The 16,334-nt window shown below is 27.6% G+C and overlaps 7 protein-coding genes across 10 annotated transcripts; 3 read left to right on the top strand and 4 right to left on the bottom strand.

Moving 5' to 3' along the window:
• Positions 1-144: 144 nt before the first annotated feature.
• Invadolysin (leishmanolysin-like peptidase, invadolysin) lies at positions 145-5,725 on the bottom strand. Of its 2 annotated transcripts, XM_075821586.1 has the most exons (10): positions 5,144-5,725; positions 2,988-3,960; positions 2,819-2,901; positions 2,630-2,741; positions 2,366-2,559; positions 1,939-2,305; positions 1,680-1,864; positions 1,110-1,608; positions 852-1,046; positions 145-781 (listed from the first exon to the last, which is right to left on the bottom strand). In XM_075821586.1, the coding sequence occupies exons 2-10, from the start codon at positions 3,450-3,452 to the stop codon at positions 617-619; spliced, it is 2,265 nt and encodes a 754-aa protein (XP_075677701.1). In that variant the 5' UTR covers positions 3,453-3,960; positions 5,144-5,725; the 3' UTR covers positions 145-616. The 2 variants fall into 2 exon arrangements, with proteins under 2 accessions (XP_075677701.1, XP_027196762.2); XM_027340961.2 differs by lacking the exon at positions 5,144-5,725 and having other exon boundaries at positions 2,988-4,042.
• Positions 5,726-6,297: 572 nt separating this feature from the next.
• LOC113791210 (tyrosyl-DNA phosphodiesterase 2-like) lies at positions 6,298-7,857 on the top strand. Its single transcript, XM_027340954.2, has 4 exons — positions 6,298-6,676; positions 6,749-7,106; positions 7,182-7,352; positions 7,405-7,857. Exons 1-4 carry the CDS (start codon positions 6,399-6,401, stop codon positions 7,747-7,749), a joined length of 1,152 nt encoding a protein of 383 aa, XP_027196755.2. The 5' UTR covers positions 6,298-6,398; the 3' UTR covers positions 7,750-7,857.
• Positions 7,858-8,010: 153 nt separating this feature from the next.
• LOC113791211 (mitochondrial glutathione transporter SLC25A40-like) lies at positions 8,011-9,833 on the top strand. Of its 2 annotated transcripts, XM_027340956.2 has the most exons (5): positions 8,014-8,214; positions 8,289-8,447; positions 8,622-8,677; positions 8,751-8,818; positions 8,883-9,833. In XM_027340956.2, exons 1-5 carry the CDS (start codon positions 8,115-8,117, stop codon positions 9,637-9,639), a joined length of 1,140 nt encoding a protein of 379 aa, XP_027196757.2. In that variant the 5' UTR covers positions 8,014-8,114; the 3' UTR covers positions 9,640-9,833. The 2 variants fall into 2 exon arrangements, with proteins under 2 accessions (XP_075677703.1, XP_027196757.2); XM_075821588.1 differs by having other exon boundaries at positions 8,011-8,214; positions 8,289-8,677.
• Positions 9,830-10,876, bottom strand: LOC113791213 (fas apoptotic inhibitory molecule 1). Of its 2 annotated transcripts, XM_075821596.1 has the most exons (4): positions 10,771-10,876; positions 10,488-10,706; positions 10,115-10,400; positions 9,830-10,053 (listed from the first exon to the last, which is right to left on the bottom strand). In XM_075821596.1, exons 2-4 carry the CDS (start codon positions 10,602-10,604, stop codon positions 9,830-9,832), a joined length of 627 nt encoding a protein of 208 aa, XP_075677711.1. In that variant the 5' UTR covers positions 10,605-10,706; positions 10,771-10,876. The 2 variants fall into 2 exon arrangements, with proteins under 2 accessions (XP_075677711.1, XP_027196759.2); XM_027340958.2 differs by lacking the exon at positions 10,771-10,876 and having other exon boundaries at positions 10,488-10,758.
• On the bottom strand, positions 10,792-11,924 carry LOC113791212 (uncharacterized). The gene is made up of 3 exons (XM_027340957.2): positions 11,534-11,924; positions 11,266-11,464; positions 10,792-11,192 (listed from the first exon to the last, which is right to left on the bottom strand). The coding sequence occupies exons 1-3, from the start codon at positions 11,785-11,787 to the stop codon at positions 10,845-10,847; spliced, it is 801 nt and encodes a 266-aa protein (XP_027196758.2). The 5' UTR covers positions 11,788-11,924; the 3' UTR covers positions 10,792-10,844.
• Positions 11,925-12,090: 166 nt separating this feature from the next.
• LOC113789115 (prostatic acid phosphatase-like) lies at positions 12,091-13,996 on the top strand. Its single transcript, XM_027338608.2, has 5 exons — positions 12,091-12,567; positions 12,664-13,032; positions 13,107-13,425; positions 13,487-13,596; positions 13,682-13,996. The coding sequence occupies exons 1-5, from the start codon at positions 12,406-12,408 to the stop codon at positions 13,979-13,981; spliced, it is 1,260 nt and encodes a 419-aa protein (XP_027194409.2). The 5' UTR covers positions 12,091-12,405; the 3' UTR covers positions 13,982-13,996.
• Positions 13,997-14,005: 9 nt separating this feature from the next.
• LOC113789114 (uncharacterized) lies at positions 14,006-15,757 on the bottom strand. The gene is made up of 2 exons (XM_027338607.2): positions 15,157-15,757; positions 14,006-15,063 (listed from the first exon to the last, which is right to left on the bottom strand). The coding sequence occupies exons 1-2, from the start codon at positions 15,599-15,601 to the stop codon at positions 14,114-14,116; spliced, it is 1,395 nt and encodes a 464-aa protein (XP_027194408.2). The 5' UTR covers positions 15,602-15,757; the 3' UTR covers positions 14,006-14,113.
• Between the last annotated feature and the right edge of the window lie 577 nt (positions 15,758-16,334).

Below are 16,334 nucleotides of genomic sequence, written 5' to 3'. Positions count from 1 at the left end.
TGAAATTTCAAATTTATTTATTTATTTTTTTGGTAATTTTACCGCCATCTGTTGCCAATTTCTCATTATTGTAATCTGATTTAAAAAAAAGATTTAAAATTTTAAGACAAGAAAAAAGATTTTTTTATAAATATATAAATAAAAATTGGTCTTTTTTTTTGTGTAAATGTTTTTTTACGTCGATTCATAAAGTTTTCCATCAATTTAGTTACAATAATTTCAATGCAAAATGGTAAATATCATTGTTTTTCTATTGATGTTTTTAAAATCTTGGTAATTTAAATTGGGATGATAGAAGAAGAATTTGAATCCTTTGATGAGGGAAAACAAATTAAGATTTTGTTTCTTTCTTTAAAAATTAAATTCTGGAATAAATGAAGTTGAGAAAGGAGAAAAAAAAGAATGGAAGAAAAAATAACAACAAAAAAAAAAAAAAATACTGTCAACAGAATAATTGGTATGTAAGATGATAAAACCGAAATAAAAATGATAATCTGAAGAATGTTCATGGGTAAGGTCTGTTGTTCCCTTCGTTATTGTTGTTCATCATCGACAAATAGAAACATTAAGATACCATACATTCATTCAAATCGTAGAAATGGAATGAAAGAAATGTTTATGATGAAAAATAGATGAATATCACAGATAAAATTAGATAAATAATAAAAAGTGAATCGGAATAATTTTTCGGTGTTGTTGATGAGCATTTTAGATGATCACGATCATAAACAGTTATATTTTTTAAACGATCAAGATTTTCTGAATCAAGTATTTTGCAATTCTATTCGATTTTATAAATGAAAAAAAATATATAATCAAATAATAATCATTATTTTCAATGAATAACATACCGAACATAATTCTGTACATTTTGGACAAATAATTGAACCTTTATGTAGCCAATTATTATAGAAAAGTTGAATTTTTATTTCTTGATTATCATACAAACAAATATATGTATGATTTGCAATTAGAATGCTAATAAAACCATCTTCCGTACATCGATATTGATAACAACCAGAACCCCAATGTTGCCATTGTCGTATCTAAGGAAAAAAATAATAATCAAATCACTAAAATCAGAAAAATATTTCAATTAATCAATATACCTCTTGACATGTTCGTTCAACCCACATTTCATCACCATGATTCATACATTTAGAATCGATGCCATAATGTTCGAGAGCAAAATTTTTCTCAATAGATGGATTATTCTCTGGATACGAACATTTTGATCCGCGTACAGTTTCATTATTCTGTTTCCAAGTAAATTCCTGTATATAAGGACAATAATCGGCCAAAATAACTGAACCACCAAAATAGCTAACAGAATCATGGCTAATATTTTTTATATCATCAAAATTCTGAAATTTTCTATCCAATTTTTCATCATATTGTCGTAGATTACATAAAGCTACCGAATCTCTATTATCTGTACATTCAGTTTGTAAAGGATCTTTTTTTACACGATCACAAAATGGATGAATTGATTTGCCTTGACGACGTTTAGTATCTATCCATTCCTTACATGATTTCATTGCAAAATCACAGCCAAGATTTCTACCCCATTCTAATGGCTGTGCCAGACTATAATTGACCTTATACCAACTGAATTAGAAAAAAAAAGACAAAATCAATAATGTTAACGTTTTTTTCCTAGAAAAAAAAATAAAACAAACCCAGTATCTTCCATTAAAGCTAATGTTATTCTTGAATATACAGGATTCTGTGTATGAGTACCGGTCATGGCTTCATTTTCAAATAATCGTTTTTCCCAATGAGTCAACAATGTTCCATCTTCGCCTTGATTTTCTAATTCAGCTCCTTCTAATTTGGAACAATTAAAATGATTTCGTACTTCTCGCTGAAAAAAATTAATAAAATATGATTTATAAATAATTAAATTATAATGAAATCATTCACGAAAAAAAATATTACCAAGACATTTGGAGTTGAAATAACAAAAACATTATTCGTTATATTTCCACCTCGTACCATCCAATTTTTACGTGGAACTCGTTGTAAAATTTTCTTGGAAATCATCAACATTGATCCTCCTCCTCCTCCACCGCCACCACCATTCAACACACCTCGATTATTATTTAATGAATGTTTGTTTTGTTGATTTTTAAAAGCATCAATAGTCGGATTTGAACCATTAGGATCAAGATAAAAGGCATATAATGAAACTGAAAATCCAAGTGCATGTAAAATTTCATGTTTGAATGTTGAAATTAATGTTTCTAAATCTTGTGGTTTTGTTGATATTGAATCTGGACATATGTTTGCATGTCCAGCTATTGGTCTATAGAATTCGAATAAATATATTATTATCATTATAAAGTTTTACACATTCAACACTAACCGATTCAAATGAGTTTCTTGTTGACAATGAGCAGCATAGGCAATTGTACTACCTTTTCCACATCGTGTTGATTGTAATGTTGAAATATAGAAAACAAAATCAGCATCATTTATACCATTGATTAATGAATGATTTGTGCTCGATGTTTTTTCTCGTAAACAATCTCGACCATGTTCATCACATACGACACAATCCTGATCATTAATAATAATAATTTATCATTAAATGATTGATAGAAATAATTAATGCAATAAAAAAAATTACTTCAAGATGTTCATCAGGTATAACTACTTCACCACAAAATGTATGCTGTTCACATCCTTCAATACAATAATCTTGATTGACTAAAAATTCTGGATTATCTCGTATGCATCGTCTATTTAAAATGAAAAAAAATGATGATGATCATAAATCAATCGAAAAAGAAAAGAAAAGAAAAGAATATGTACTGACCGATTTAATTTGATAGGCACATTGAATGGTTTGACAAATAATGCTTGTTGCCAATAGTTTATGGCTTCAGGTAAAACAACTTTCTATTTTTGTTTGATGAAAAAACAAATACAAAACAAAACAATCGAATGATTAATTATCATTGAGAAAAATATAAAACAATACATACATCAATAATTAAATATTTTTCTTTTGTAATTCTCTCTACACTTTCATCATAAAAATATTTAATTCGTAAATTTTGATATTGTTGTTGTTGTTTTGGTTCATTTCGTTTATTTATAATATGATGATCATCATTATTATTTTGTTGATTATTATCATTGTTGTTATTATCCACATCATCAATATGAGCAAATCTTATCTGATTAAGTTTAGGTGGAATATGTCCACAAGGCAATTCTTTTCTTGAATCTAAATATTCTTCATCAACAGTATGATGATGATGATGATGATGATGAATGTGAGACCAACATAATGATGAACAACAACAACAAATTATCAAACAAAATGATAATAATAAAATTACAAATTTTCGATGATAATTATATGATGATTGTTTGGTGATCGGTAATGTTGCCAATATAAATGTTGGCCATAATAATAATGACCTATTAACATTGTTATATGACATGATTTCGATGATGAAACTTTTGAATAAATTAATTATATCACCAGAAAATGAATGAATGAATGAATAATGATGTGAAATGTTGGAGGTATAATATAGTTACCGCGTTGATCAAATTTTTCATAACATCATTATCAATTTTTATCGTTGTTGTTGTTGGTGTTGTTAAAATAGTGAAGAATAATATATTGAAATATCAAACGTGTTTAACGATGAATGATTTCTTCCATTTTCATTTTCATTTTCATTTTTTTACTTGAAAACTAACAAAAACGAAACAATATATATTGTAATTTGAGAATATAAATCACTCCCCTCTTAATAGAGAATAGATTTAAAAAAAAACAATAATAATAATTGATTTATGATAAGATTGATTGACTGATGATGATTATAATTGGTTGATGAAACGAAATTTGATCTTATATTCAACATAAAAGATCGTTGATGTTTGATTTTTCTGACATCAATATATAATATATTAGCCAAGATGATGATGATGAGTGATACCCTGTGTATGATTTTCAAAAAAATAATGGATAATATTGATGAGTTTATTGATTATATATTCACAATAAAACAACAAAACAAAAAAAAAAAACATTTGGATTTTCCTGATAAATATTCTGTTTTCTTTTTTAAATTAAATAAAATGATTCTTTCGACATAATTTGATGATGAAATTTTTTTGATTTTTGAGTACTTCAAGTATTCATTTGAATTCTTTCTTCAGAAAAAAATGAGAACAAAAAGTTTGTTTCAAATCGATTCTGTTGCTAAACGAATGGCGATGATGATGGCGAAAAAATGCAACAACAACAACAACATTCGATGACGAAATGTGATTATAATATTATATGATTTCTTTATAAAAGAATTTTGCTGTTGATCATCATCATTGTAATAATTAAGAATGAGTAATTATACATAAGAAAATTAAGAAATCCAAAATAAAAAAAGTCGCAAGAAGCAAAAAACAAAAACAAAGCAAATGGATTTGGAAATAATTAAAGAGAATCAAAGCAAAAAAAAAAGTTTACTTTTTATTTTTGGTTGTGATTTTTTTTTTTAAATTGTCATCATCGTTAAAGAGTCGACGCCATAAAGAAAAAAAGAAAGAAGAATGATTCTTGTGAAAAAAAAGGATGATGATGATCAATTGTGAAAGAAAGAAAGAAGAAAGAGAAAGAAAATCCAAACTATTGCATATATCTGGTTATCATTCTATATTCATTCTAAAGACGACAACGACGACAAACAAACGAAGACGACTTAAGATCCAACCAAATCATCATAATAATAATAATAATCAAAATCGCCTTTGTCGCCCATCAATCCACACACAAACACAGAGAGATACTTAATACACATACATTGATTGTAGTCAGTGTACAATCACTATTATGGATTTCGATTCAAAAAAAATGATTCGCATTGAAAAGAAATCAATGTGATTAAAGAAAAAGAAATGAATGAATGAATGAATGAATGAATGAATGAATGAATGAATGAATGAATGAAGCAAAAACAAGCAACATCAACGTCACACAATAATAATAATAATATTTGCAAACAAGTGTGATCGATGATAATGATGATGATGATGATGATGAGATACACTGGAATAGTGTTGCATATTGCTGCATATATAGAAAAAAAGAAAAGATTTTTGTGAAAGAAATCGCATCACTTACCCAAAACTTGAGAATCGAATTCGAATCGAATCGAATCGAATCGAAGAAGAAAAACTTTCATTGGAAATTTAAAAGTTGAATAACAACTTTGAGTTTGGTGATTTTTTTTTTTTGAATAATCAATGTGCACTTATAGAAGTTTTTGTTTTGTTTGCGAAATGAAAATAAATAAATAAAATAAGCTTCGGATGTTCAGATGAAAATTGTCGTTCAATAATGATGAAAAAAATAATTGCAAAGCCAGTTTTTTTCTTTATCCTTTTGTTCGGATTGTCAATCTATTCGGGTGAATTTGAAAGCAGAAAAAAATTCTTGTTCGGCCATCAATTTTTTTTTTTGGTTTAAAATCTTCATGAGTCCAACTTAGAGTGGACGATTATGACGATTAAAAAGGGGTTATTTTGAGTATTTCCAAAGAATTTACCATCATCACTGATGGTTGATTGATTGATTGGAGCAGTTAGCAAAAAATTTGTTCAAATGATTGATTTGGACAGCCCAAAATGTGTTTGTATAATTCAATTTCATTTGCTAAATAATAATAATCGAAATCGAGAAAAAAAAGAGGAAACAAATTGTCAATCAAACAAAAAAAATGACAAATCGATACTCTGTGTGTTTTTGTTTCACATTTCATGTTATTATCATGTTTTATCAGACTAGATTATACCAGATATCTCTTGTTCATCATCATCATCATGTCTGATGTTTACTGTTTTTGTTTAATTTGTCGATCATACTTATTGTTCGATGATTATGAAATGATGATGATGATGATTTAGTTATTTCATTTTGTTTGACAAATATTTGTCAAACAAAATATTCCGTGTTAGACAAGGCACGTTATTCAATTTTTAATTTGTCGAACGGAAAAGTACCAAAATTATTCTTTATTTTTGAAAAAACAATATTGGGTGAAACCTAAAAAAGACAACAAAACAAAACAAAACAAAACAATTTCGTTTTTTTTTTTGTTAAAAACATTTAGAGTTGGATCAACGAAATTCTCATGTTTCATCAAACAAACAATCGAATCCAAAAACAAGAATCTATTTTTTTTTATTAATGGGATTTAACTATCGAATCCTAATATCGATACTATCGATACTATTTTATTTTTTGTAATGATGCATCGAAGCATGACTTTTTGAAAATGACATTTTTTCATTTTTCATTTATTTACAATCAAAATTCATAATCCATTATTATCATATACTTAAGATCATCATTAAGCTTCTTTGTCATTTTGTCAACCATGAATAATGATAATAATAACGTTGATCAACAGAAATTAATTGATGAATTTATGCTTGTTACCGAAGGTAATTTAGAAACGGCCCAAAAATATCTGATAAAACATTCATGGAAAGTTGTTGAAGCTATTAATGATTATTTTGAATGGATGCATGATGATTATTGTCGTCAAGAAAAAGAAAAACAACAACAAAAGGATGGTAAAAATGTCGAAGATAATGACGATGATAATGACGAAGATGATGATGACGATGATGATCATAATGATCCTGTAAACAAGTATGACAAACAGAATTTTAATTTCCATTTTTCTTTTTTATCGTAACTTTTTTTTATCGTTATATTCCATAGAAAAGCTAAAATTCAACATGATAATAATGATCAACTTCGTTTATTTCGTCATATAACATATAATATTGATAGTTTGAATGAAAAAAATCTTTCGATTCGCATCAAAGCTATTTGTAAGATAATTTTGGATGAAAAAGCAACAATTGTATTTTTACAAGAAGTTCGTCATAAATCTGAACAGATAATTCGACAAAATTTATCCGATAATTTTGAAATATTTTCCGGTTTCGTATCCGATTCAACTGATTATTATACAATGACTTTAGTGGCTCGAAGACAATGGATCAAAATTGATAATGGAAAAGAAATTATCAATTTCAAAGATACTCGAATGGGTAGAAATATTCTTCGTACTGATGTAAGAATGTTTTTGTTCAAACAATAGCAATCTGGTAATTTGGTTTGTTTTTTTTCTCCTTTGAATTTCGTTTAGATTACAATCGAAAATGCTAAATTATGTTTGTTGAATACACATCTTGAAAGTACTAAAGAATTTGCAACCATACGTCAACAACAATTGGCTTATCTTTTACGTTTATTAGAATCGATTGATCGACAATCAACAATCATTGCAGCCGGTGATTTTAATCTACGTGATAAAGAGGTTTGTTTGGCGAAGAAATTGTTTTTTCTCAACTAACAATGATATCTTTTAGCTTGCTGAAATTGGTGATTTACCATCAAATGTTCAAGATGCATGGATTGCAACTGGACGTCGTCGTGAAGTTGAATATACATGGGATATGATGCGTAATGATAATCTTGAATTTAATGGTGGTGAAGAATTAGGACGGCAATCGTCTTCTTCAAGTGGTGGTCGACGACAACCATACAAACCACGTATGCGTTTTGATCGTGTATTTATACGTTGTTCAGAACCATCAAAACAAATCGATCTCGTTCATTTTGGTTTAATTGGTTTACAACGTTTAAAACCACATGTTTGTTTTCCAAGTGATCATTGGGGTATTATAACATCATATCAAATTTATCCAAACTAATCATCATCATTATCATAATACCCCTTTTCAATGTTTTCTTTTTTTTTAATTTATTGTTTTTATCATTATCATAATGAATAAAATTTGTTGAATCATTTCATTTCAAAATTCAAAAATTCGTACATTCAATATTGATATCAATTCAGCCAAAAATAAATCATTCACTCGAACATACGTCGTTTAATGATTAGACATGATTATATCGTGAATATCGTGTGTCACGTGCTTTTCATCAACAACAACATTTCTCGATATCGAGATGATGATAATATTCAGCATGAGCTCATATTACAAGTGTTTTTGTTGTCTATAGGTTTTTCATTTGTAAATTAGGATAATTCTCTTCGTTTTTTTTTTTTGTGACAATGTCGACTATAAATAAAACAAAATTATCAGATGTAAAGATAACACCTGTCCAACAGATGATTTCATCATGTACCGGTTCATTTTTAACATCAATTTTAGGTTTGTTTTCGTTTTGTTACCATTTAGTTTTCTAATCTTTTTTTTCCCACATATAAAATCTCTCCAATCTATAGTTACACCATTGGATGTAGTAAAAATACGTTTACAAGCACAGCAAAAAGAATTTATGAAAAATAAATGTTTTGTTTATTGTAATGGTTTGATGGATCATGTTTGTTATTGTTTAACGAATGGTGGTAACAACAACAACAATAATAATTCAAAATTTAACGGTAAACAAATTAATTTTTGCCAAATTAATGGACAACAACAAAAAACAAACAATAAACAGACAATAAATTTTAATTATTTTCATTCATTCAATAACAATAATAATAATACAAAACAAACAAAAACCAATGCAAAATGTTTATATCATAGTTTATCAACTGTTAAACATTTGACAGATAAACAAATTCATGATCTTTGGTATCGACGACCAAATTATTTTAATGGAACAATGGTTTGTTTATATTCGAATGTTTTTTTTTTTTTTTTTTGGAAAAAACTAATTTTTTGTTGATCATTTTATGCAGGATGGTTTGATCAAAATTGCCCGTCATGAAGGTATTACATCATTATGGAGTGGATTGCCACCAACTTTGTATGTTTGAATGTTTGCGTTTTTAAAAATCAATAATTTTCAATTTTGTTTTTCATTCAATCAGAATAATGGCCGTTCCAGCAACTGTAATGTATTTTACCATTTATGATCAACTACGTGATAGACTTCGAAAAAAATTTCAACAACAAACACAAATTGATAGTTTGGGAAATTTACTAATTCCAGCAATGGCTGGTGGATCAGCACGTATGGTTGCAGCAACAGTAATTTCACCATTAGAAATGATACGAACAAAAATGCAATCACAAAAATTAAGTTATCATGAAATTCATTTAGCCATACGAAAATTAATACGTTCGGAAGGTATATTTCGTTTATGGAATGGTTTGAATGCAACATTACTTCGTGATGTACCATTTTCAATAATTTATTGGTTAAATTATGAAAATATTAAACATTTTCTATTGATCAATGTCAATAATCAAATTGATGTGGATGATTTTGATTTTGGTATAAGTTTTTTTTCCGGTGCAATTTCTGGTTCTATTGCTGCAACAATCACCCTTCCATTCGATGTTGTTAAAACACATAGACAAATTGAATTAGGTAATCAATTAATTAATGATAATAATAATTCATCGAAAAAAACTAAAGATATATTGAAGAAAATCTATCAAGAACATGGTTATCGTGGTTTATTTACCGGTATTGTACCAAGATTAATTAGAGTTGCACCTGCATGTGCAATTATGATTAGTTCATATGAAGCAGGTAAAAATTTTTTTCGTCGTTATAATTATTCAAAAATGATTGAACAACAACAACAACAACAACTTGAATCTACATCGTTAACAAAATAAATTTTAATTACATCAGAATTCTATCAAAGTCATCGATAATCGAATCGATGATCGATGACCTAGTCAAATAACAAATTTTCCATTGTAATATAACTTTTTGTCTATGTAAAAAAAAACAAAATAGAAATGCCTTCTTTTTTTCTTCAAAACAAAAATTGTTTGTGATAATTAAAATAAAACTAATTAAGAATTAAGATGATGATGATACTTCTGGTTCAATTTCTTCAACTTGTTTACCATTAACTTCCAATACATAAATCATACCTTTACGTTTATCACCACTACTTATTGTTTTAATACAACCATTATATTCATCAGTTAAATCGAATGTTATTTCCGTACCTTCGGAATCACCAAATTCATTTGTTGTTTCTTTTTTCTGTCCATTTACCCATACATCCAATGTATCTTTTTCTACCAAAAGAAATTATTTGGTTAATATTTACTAAATTCATATCATCATCATCCTCAATACCTAATACAACACGAAATTGTTTCTTTTCTTTTGTATCATCATCATTACCATTGTCGTCATCATTTTTCAAATCAAAATGCCATGCACGCATAATTTTTGATTGTTTTTCACGAAATGTTTTAAATTGTTTACCATTTACATAAAGGATATATTCATATGTAAAACCAAGACAAGCATTTATAATTATTTCACATTTTGCAACAATTTCATTATTATTATCTGGATTTTTTATTTCGAATGGTTCACTACCAACCAATTTAAACATCCATTCTTTACGTGATACAATCTATAAAAAAAATAGAGAAAAATTTTCCATAATCAATGATAATCAGAAAACGGGAAAAAAAGAAAGAAAAAGATTTAGATTAGATACCTCACCATCGATCCATAAAACACGACGGCCAGTTGTTGTTCCATGTTCAAATTGAATTTTATGTATTTTATCATATAATGGAACTTCCCATGTTCCAACTAGATCGTTCATATTCATTGTTTCTTTTTTTTCTCCCACACAATCGAAATGATCAAATTCCGAAATTCACAAAATTCGCAAAAATTTTTGGACAAAAATCTTTGCACTCAAAAGTTGTGTCTTTCGTTTCATTACATAACATGATTGATTGAAAGTTGAAAAAAAAACAGAAAAACAAACATACCGTTACCATTGGTTACCAGTATTGAAATTGAAACTTGATTTATTTTCACAATAATCATTACAGGAAAAAAATTATTATTGAAAATTTACACGAATATAATTACGATCTGGATCATCATCATCGTTATCGGAATCTACCGATTCATCATCATATTCACCATCATCATCATCATCATCATCACGAGTTCTGTAATCATAAAATCGAATCATTTGTTCATGTAATGAATGTTTTTCTTTCCTTGTTGCTTTTTCCAAATGTTCCAATGATTCCAGGTAGGATAATGTTCTTACTGAACGTTGCGGTTCTATGACTGCAGTTGTTGTTTTGGCTGCAGGTTGATTAAAACGTTTGTTCGAATGATTTTGATCCAAAAGACGTGCACGATTCTGACTATATGCATCTTTGTATTGCGATATTTTTGGCTAATTTTTTTTGTTTGGTTAAAAATTTTTCATTAAAAAACTATGAAAAAGATAGCCTGATCAAGATACTCACCTGTTCAATCATTTTGATTTCATTATCATCATTAATCTCTTCTTTAATTTCTTCTTTTATGGACAATTCTTCCAATAATTGTTCGGTTTTTACAATATTTTTGCTAATATTTTGTTCACGGATTAAAATTTCTTGTTGAATTTCATTTAAAAATTTTTTAGCTTTTTCTCCTTTATCTTTGAGATTTTCTAAAAGTTTTCTGTTTAATTTTATAATCAATGAAAACATTAAAAGAAAACAAAACAAAACAAAAAAATGTAAAACAAACCTATTTCGTACAATTTTTTCCTGTTTAATCAATAAATTTTTCAATTCTGTTAATGATAATTGTTTTAAATCAGGACGAAATTGTTCTTTTATTGATGATGGTTCATTTTGTTTGTTGTTGTTCGATGACAATTCGAATCTTGATTTTTGAAATGCAGGTATTTTTACCTGTTTCGCACTGTTTTTATCACATTGATTATCATATTCATTGATATTTTCAAGATTAAATTGTATTCGACGATTTGAAGGAGCCATTTTGACATTTATTACGATAAAAATATGATCAAATTTTATCAGTTCCAAGAACAAAAAAAAAAAAGAAAAGATACACGAGCTCGTGAATGATAATCACATGATGAAAAATGATTTACTATTTTAACCCAAATAGAGATCAAATGAAAATAGAAAATGGAAATGATATACAATGGCCAATATGGAAATGGATTTGTATATCTTCTGCTTTTAATTTTTTTTTTTTTTTTTGATTATCATTATCAACAACAGCAACAACAACAAAGTCGATGATAATTTCAAAGCAAATTTCATTTGAAAATGATTTTTTTTTTTATTATTTTAAACACATATTGCTCTTGGGATACCAGGAAAAAAATAAACAAAGCAAAACAAATCAATTATGGATATTGATTGTGTTGTTATGGATAAAATAAATCCATAAATGATTGATTAATATCATTGATTATCAACCATCATTATCAACGATCAACGATCAACAATCAATCAAATTCTCTTGAAAATTTGTGATTTGCATTTTCTATTTTTAATTTTTCCAAAACGAAGAACATTGATTTCAAATTGCAACAAACATTCGATTGTCTCTGTGTGTGTGTGTTTTGAGCATCTTTCAAACGAATCATGAATAGTAAAAAAATGATGATTTTTGTTCCTCATCATTCGATCATATTCTTCTTATTATTGTTATTATTTTGTGTTTCAACAACATTCGAATCGATAATTTCAACCGAAATTAATCATCAACCAAACAAACCGAATGAAGAATTGAAACTTGTATTTCTGGTAATGTTGATGGTTTTATTTCATGTAAAACATGTTACTTTTTTTGGACTAAATTCATTCATTTTTTCATTTTTCAATTTTTTCATTTACACACAGTTTCATCGTCATGGTGAACGAACACCATATCAATTATATCCAAATGATCCATTTAAAGATAATATAACCAATAGTGTTGGTATTGGACAATTGATAAACAAAGGAAAACGTCGTCTTTATCATTTAGGACAATATCTTTCAAAACGTTATTATAACCAAAATGATGGTGGTAATCATTTTCCGATCGAACAAAAATCACCAAGAAATGTTTATGTTAGAAGTTCTGGTTCTGAACGTTGTTTACAATCAGTAACATTATTATTAGCCGGTATGTTTCCACCGGAAAATCAATGGAAATGGATGAATGATTCATTGGGTAGTTTATGGCAACCGATTGCAATACAAACTGTTCCATTTGAATATGATTCGGTAATTAATAAATCAATAAATTTTAACCCTGAAGTAACTAATTTTCCACTGATTTTTTTCCCCCGAAAAAAAAGCTTTTAAATCCAGATTATAATTGTCCAGTTGCTGAACATATATTAAACAATGAAATTTATCAATCAAAAGTGGCGAAAAATATTTCCAAAAAATATCGAAATTTATTTGAAAAACTTTCCAATTGGACTGGTTATTCATTGGATGAAATGAATTTAGTTAATGCTGCTTATATTTATGATATTCTTTTATCTGAACATAATTTTGATCTGCCATCACCTAAATGGTTAAATGATAATATTTGGAATGAATTGAAAATCATTAATGATTATGTATTTCAATTTAATTCAACATCAAGAAAAATTCAACGTTTTCGTTGTGGTTTGTTTTATTTTCAACTGAATTTTAAAACAAAACACGCTAATTAAATTAATATTTTCAGGTGCAATTTTCGGTGAAATATTTCAACGGTTAAATACGCATTTTGGTAATGATAGTCAATCATCATCGTCCACAAATGATCGACGTCATCAGATTTATATCTATTCGACTGTAAGTCATTATTGATTTTTGATTCTTGATTCTTCACTTTCATCGATTTTAACCATACTTTATCCATTTTTTAAAACAATTCAAGCACGATGAATGGTTAGCACAATTTCTTGCATCAATGAAAGTTTACAATGGAATTCCACCATCATTTGGTTCAACCATAATGTTAGAAGTATATGAAAATTCTCAAATTAATGAACCATATTTTAAAGGATTTTATTTGAATTCAACTGAAACCGAATTAGTTTATCCATTACAATTTCCTGATTGTTTAGAACCATGTACTATTGGAAAATTTCGTGAATCAATTAAAGATTTGATTGTTGAAAATCCAAAACAACTTGTTGAACAAGAATGTTTTGTTGAAATAAAAAAATATTTATAAGTAAAAAATTTTTTTTGTAAAAACTTTTTTTTTATAAAAATAAATTTTTGCATCATCAATGAAGAAAATTAACAGGAAAAAACCAAATCATTTCTTTGGTGCTTGCTTGGTCATTTTTTCGGTTTTTCGGGGTTAAATTTTTGATTTCGACATTGTTCCGGTTGTTGTTGTTGTTGTTGCCGATGTGACCGATGTTTTTGATGCGGATGATTTTGTTTTCGATCCAGTTTTCGAACCAGTTTTCGATCCAGTTCTTGATTTGGTTCTTGATTTGGTTCTTGATCGAGATCGAGATCGAGATCTTGAACCAGATCGGGATCTTGAACCAGATTTTGATGATGATTTTTTCCTACGATTAATGATACTAGCATTACTTCCTCCTCTTGTCATTGAAGTTTTACTTCGACTACCACCAATACCAGTACCACTACTACGTTGTTTTTTATTATCTAAAACACCATCTTCTTCTAAACGTGCCATTGCTTTTTCCACCGTAGCACGTAATTGTTTTTCAATTTGTTCACGTTTTCTCATTGACCATGGTTCATAACGCATACGTGCCATCAAATAAATCATTGATAAAATATAACAAAATAAAAACATTCCAATTGTATTACCAATCAAATTGGCTTGAAATATTGATTGATCATCAATACTTGTTTCATTATTTGTTGTTGCTGCTGGTGGTATTATCGATGATCCTTCTGGTGATGGTGGTGGTGGTGGTGTTTTCATCATTGAACGTACAATTAAATTCTGTGAAATACCAAGCAAACATGTTGCACCTGCCATCAATAATGTTGCAATACCAATAAAACGTAAATGTTGTATCATACGTACACGACGACGATCATCATCAATATTTGTTATATAAACATTAAAACCATAGAAAAAATATGTTATTAAAAATATCCATGTTATAATACCTAACCATGAATGTAATGAATAAAAATGTACATATTCATTTTCTGAATGCCAATAAAATGTTATTATTGAACCAATACAACCCATTGTTAATATTATAAATGCAAGAACGATACGTGCAAAACGTAATGCATATGATGATGTTAGAAATAGTAATGCTAAAATAGAAAAAGGAAGGAAAGGGTTAAATTAGTTGAGGATTCTATTATTCTGTAAGGGGGAAGGCTATGATGTTGGTAAAATACACATACAATTGGCAACAACATAAACCAAACCAAATACCATAAATAATGGATGTAGATTGAAAAATTGTTCCATATGTTCTTCGGTCATTTTCAATGATAAACCACCAAAATTTTCAATAAACCAAATGACCATTAATATTAATGTAACTAATGCTAAAATCTGTAGGATAAAATAAAGGCCACAATTTACTTGACTTTTTTGTCCTTTTTTCAGCTCTTCTTCATTAACTTTTGCTGAAATTTTTATCTTTTCTTTTGCATCACCAGTTTTACTTGTTGTACGTTCAACTTTTACCTTGGTATTTGATGTTGATGCTAATGATTTTGTTGATGATTTTGATTTTGATGTTTTTAATGATTGTGTTGATAATGATAATGGTGTTAATGATTTTGTAGGATCACTTTTTGTTAATGATACTAAACCGGTAGCTGATGTTGATCCTCGTTGCATTATTTCTCTCTATTAATGGATTTGTCGGTGTTTGTTCAATGGGAAAAAACTTTTAAAATACTGTTGTTGTTGTTGTTGAATTCAAGAAATAATTTTACAAATAAGAAAGAAAAGGAAAAGTACAAATATAAAAAAACGAAATAAATTACAAATTTTATCAATTTGTTCAATGTTTAATGGATTTTATTTAGATTTGTTGTTTTTGAAATGAAATTCAATCAAAATTCAATTAGAATTTTTCAATGATTATAATGTTTAATTTGATTGAAAATGGAACATTTTTGTTTTGTTTTGTTTTTGTTTTGCTTGGGAATATTCCCTGTAATCAATTTCCATTCGTTCCAGAACATATTTTTCCATTACATTTTTCCTATTTCAAAAAAACCCTGTTTACCGTATGAATTTTTTTTATTTATTCAATACAATCAACATAAGATTAGCAAATGATTGACACACACACACACACACACACACACACACACACACATTTGATGGATTTGTCACCCGAAAAAAAAATGTGATAAGATTTTTTTTTTCCTTTTGGTTATAAACCGAGCAAAAAACAACCAAACAAAATAAAACTGATTAAAATCATTCATGTGATCATGATGATCATCATCATCAGTCAAGAATTGATTAATGAATGATATTTAATGTATCACATTCGATTTTTTGCTTTTTTGTTTTTCATCAATAATCAACCTTAATTTGAGATAAGACAATGTCATTTAAA

Source organism: Dermatophagoides pteronyssinus, unplaced genomic scaffold, assembly GCF_027571235.1.
Source record: "Dermatophagoides pteronyssinus isolate colony J.1.1.1.1 unplaced genomic scaffold, Derpt_VIB-CSIC_2022.12 sq0011, whole genome shotgun sequence".
NCBI classification, from domain to species: domain Eukaryota; kingdom Metazoa; phylum Arthropoda; class Arachnida; order Sarcoptiformes; family Pyroglyphidae; genus Dermatophagoides; species Dermatophagoides pteronyssinus.
The sequence above is the reverse complement of the archived record's forward strand: the minus strand, read 5'-3'. Positions and strand labels throughout refer to the sequence as shown.

What these genes read in the sequence shown, in the direction of transcription:
- LOC113791212 (XM_027340957.2), bottom strand. Translation starts at nt 11,787, where the DNA reads ATGGCTCCTTCAAATCGTCGAATACAATTTAATCTTGAAAATATCAAT. An exon ending in GAAAAAATTGTACGAAATAG is followed by an intron (nt 11,465 to 11,533) that starts GTTTGTTTTACA and finishes AAAATTAAACAG; the next exon opens with AAAACTTTTAGAAAATCTCA. An exon ending in AAATCAAAATGATTGAACAG is followed by an intron (nt 11,193 to 11,265) that starts GTGAGTATCTTG and finishes AAAAAAAATTAG; the next exon opens with CCAAAAATATCGCAATACAA.
- LOC113791213 (XM_075821596.1), bottom strand. Translation starts at nt 10,604, where the DNA reads ATGAATATGAACGATCTAGTTGGAACATGGGAAGTTCCATTATATGAT. An exon ending in TTTTATGGATCGATGGTGAG is followed by an intron (nt 10,401 to 10,487) that starts GTATCTAATCTA and finishes TTTTTTTTATAG; the next exon opens with ATTGTATCACGTAAAGAATG. An exon ending in ACAATTTCGTGTTGTATTAG is followed by an intron (nt 10,054 to 10,114) that starts GTATTGAGGATG and finishes TTCTTTTGGTAG; the next exon opens with AAAAAGATACATTGGATGTA.
- LOC113789115 (XM_027338608.2), top strand. Translation starts at nt 12,406, where the DNA reads ATGAATAGTAAAAAAATGATGATTTTTGTTCCTCATCATTCGATCATA. An exon ending in AATTCAACGTTTTCGTTGTG is followed by an intron (nt 13,426 to 13,486) that starts GTTTGTTTTATT and finishes TAATATTTTCAG; the next exon opens with GTGCAATTTTCGGTGAAATA. An exon ending in AGATTTATATCTATTCGACT is followed by an intron (nt 13,597 to 13,681) that starts GTAAGTCATTAT and finishes AAACAATTCAAG; the next exon opens with CACGATGAATGGTTAGCACA.
- LOC113791211 (XM_075821588.1), top strand. Translation starts at nt 8,115, where the DNA reads ATGTCGACTATAAATAAAACAAAATTATCAGATGTAAAGATAACACCT. An exon ending in ATTTTTAACATCAATTTTAG is followed by an intron (nt 8,215 to 8,288) that starts GTTTGTTTTCGT and finishes TCCAATCTATAG; the next exon opens with TTACACCATTGGATGTAGTA. An exon ending in AGTGGATTGCCACCAACTTT is followed by an intron (nt 8,819 to 8,882) that starts GTATGTTTGAAT and finishes TCATTCAATCAG; the next exon opens with AATAATGGCCGTTCCAGCAA.
- LOC113789114 (XM_027338607.2), bottom strand. Translation starts at nt 15,601, where the DNA reads ATGCAACGAGGATCAACATCAGCTACCGGTTTAGTATCATTAACAAAA. An exon ending in GGTTTATGTTGTTGCCAATT is followed by an intron (nt 15,064 to 15,156) that starts GTATGTGTATTT and finishes TTTCTATTTTAG; the next exon opens with CATTACTATTTCTAACATCA.
- LOC113791210 (XM_027340954.2), top strand. Translation starts at nt 6,399, where the DNA reads ATGAATAATGATAATAATAACGTTGATCAACAGAAATTAATTGATGAA. An exon ending in CATAATGATCCTGTAAACAA is followed by an intron (nt 6,677 to 6,748) that starts GTATGACAAACA and finishes TATATTCCATAG; the next exon opens with AAAAGCTAAAATTCAACATG. An exon ending in TTAATCTACGTGATAAAGAG is followed by an intron (nt 7,353 to 7,404) that starts GTTTGTTTGGCG and finishes GATATCTTTTAG; the next exon opens with CTTGCTGAAATTGGTGATTT.
- Invadolysin (XM_075821586.1), bottom strand. Translation starts at nt 3,452, where the DNA reads ATGTCATATAACAATGTTAATAGGTCATTATTATTATGGCCAACATTT. An exon ending in AAAAATATTTAATTATTGAT is followed by an intron (nt 2,902 to 2,987) that starts GTATGTATTGTT and finishes AAACAAAAATAG; the next exon opens with AAAGTTGTTTTACCTGAAGC. An exon ending in TTGAACGAACATGTCAAGAG is followed by an intron (nt 1,047 to 1,109) that starts GTATATTGATTA and finishes TTTTTTCCTTAG; the next exon opens with ATACGACAATGGCAACATTG.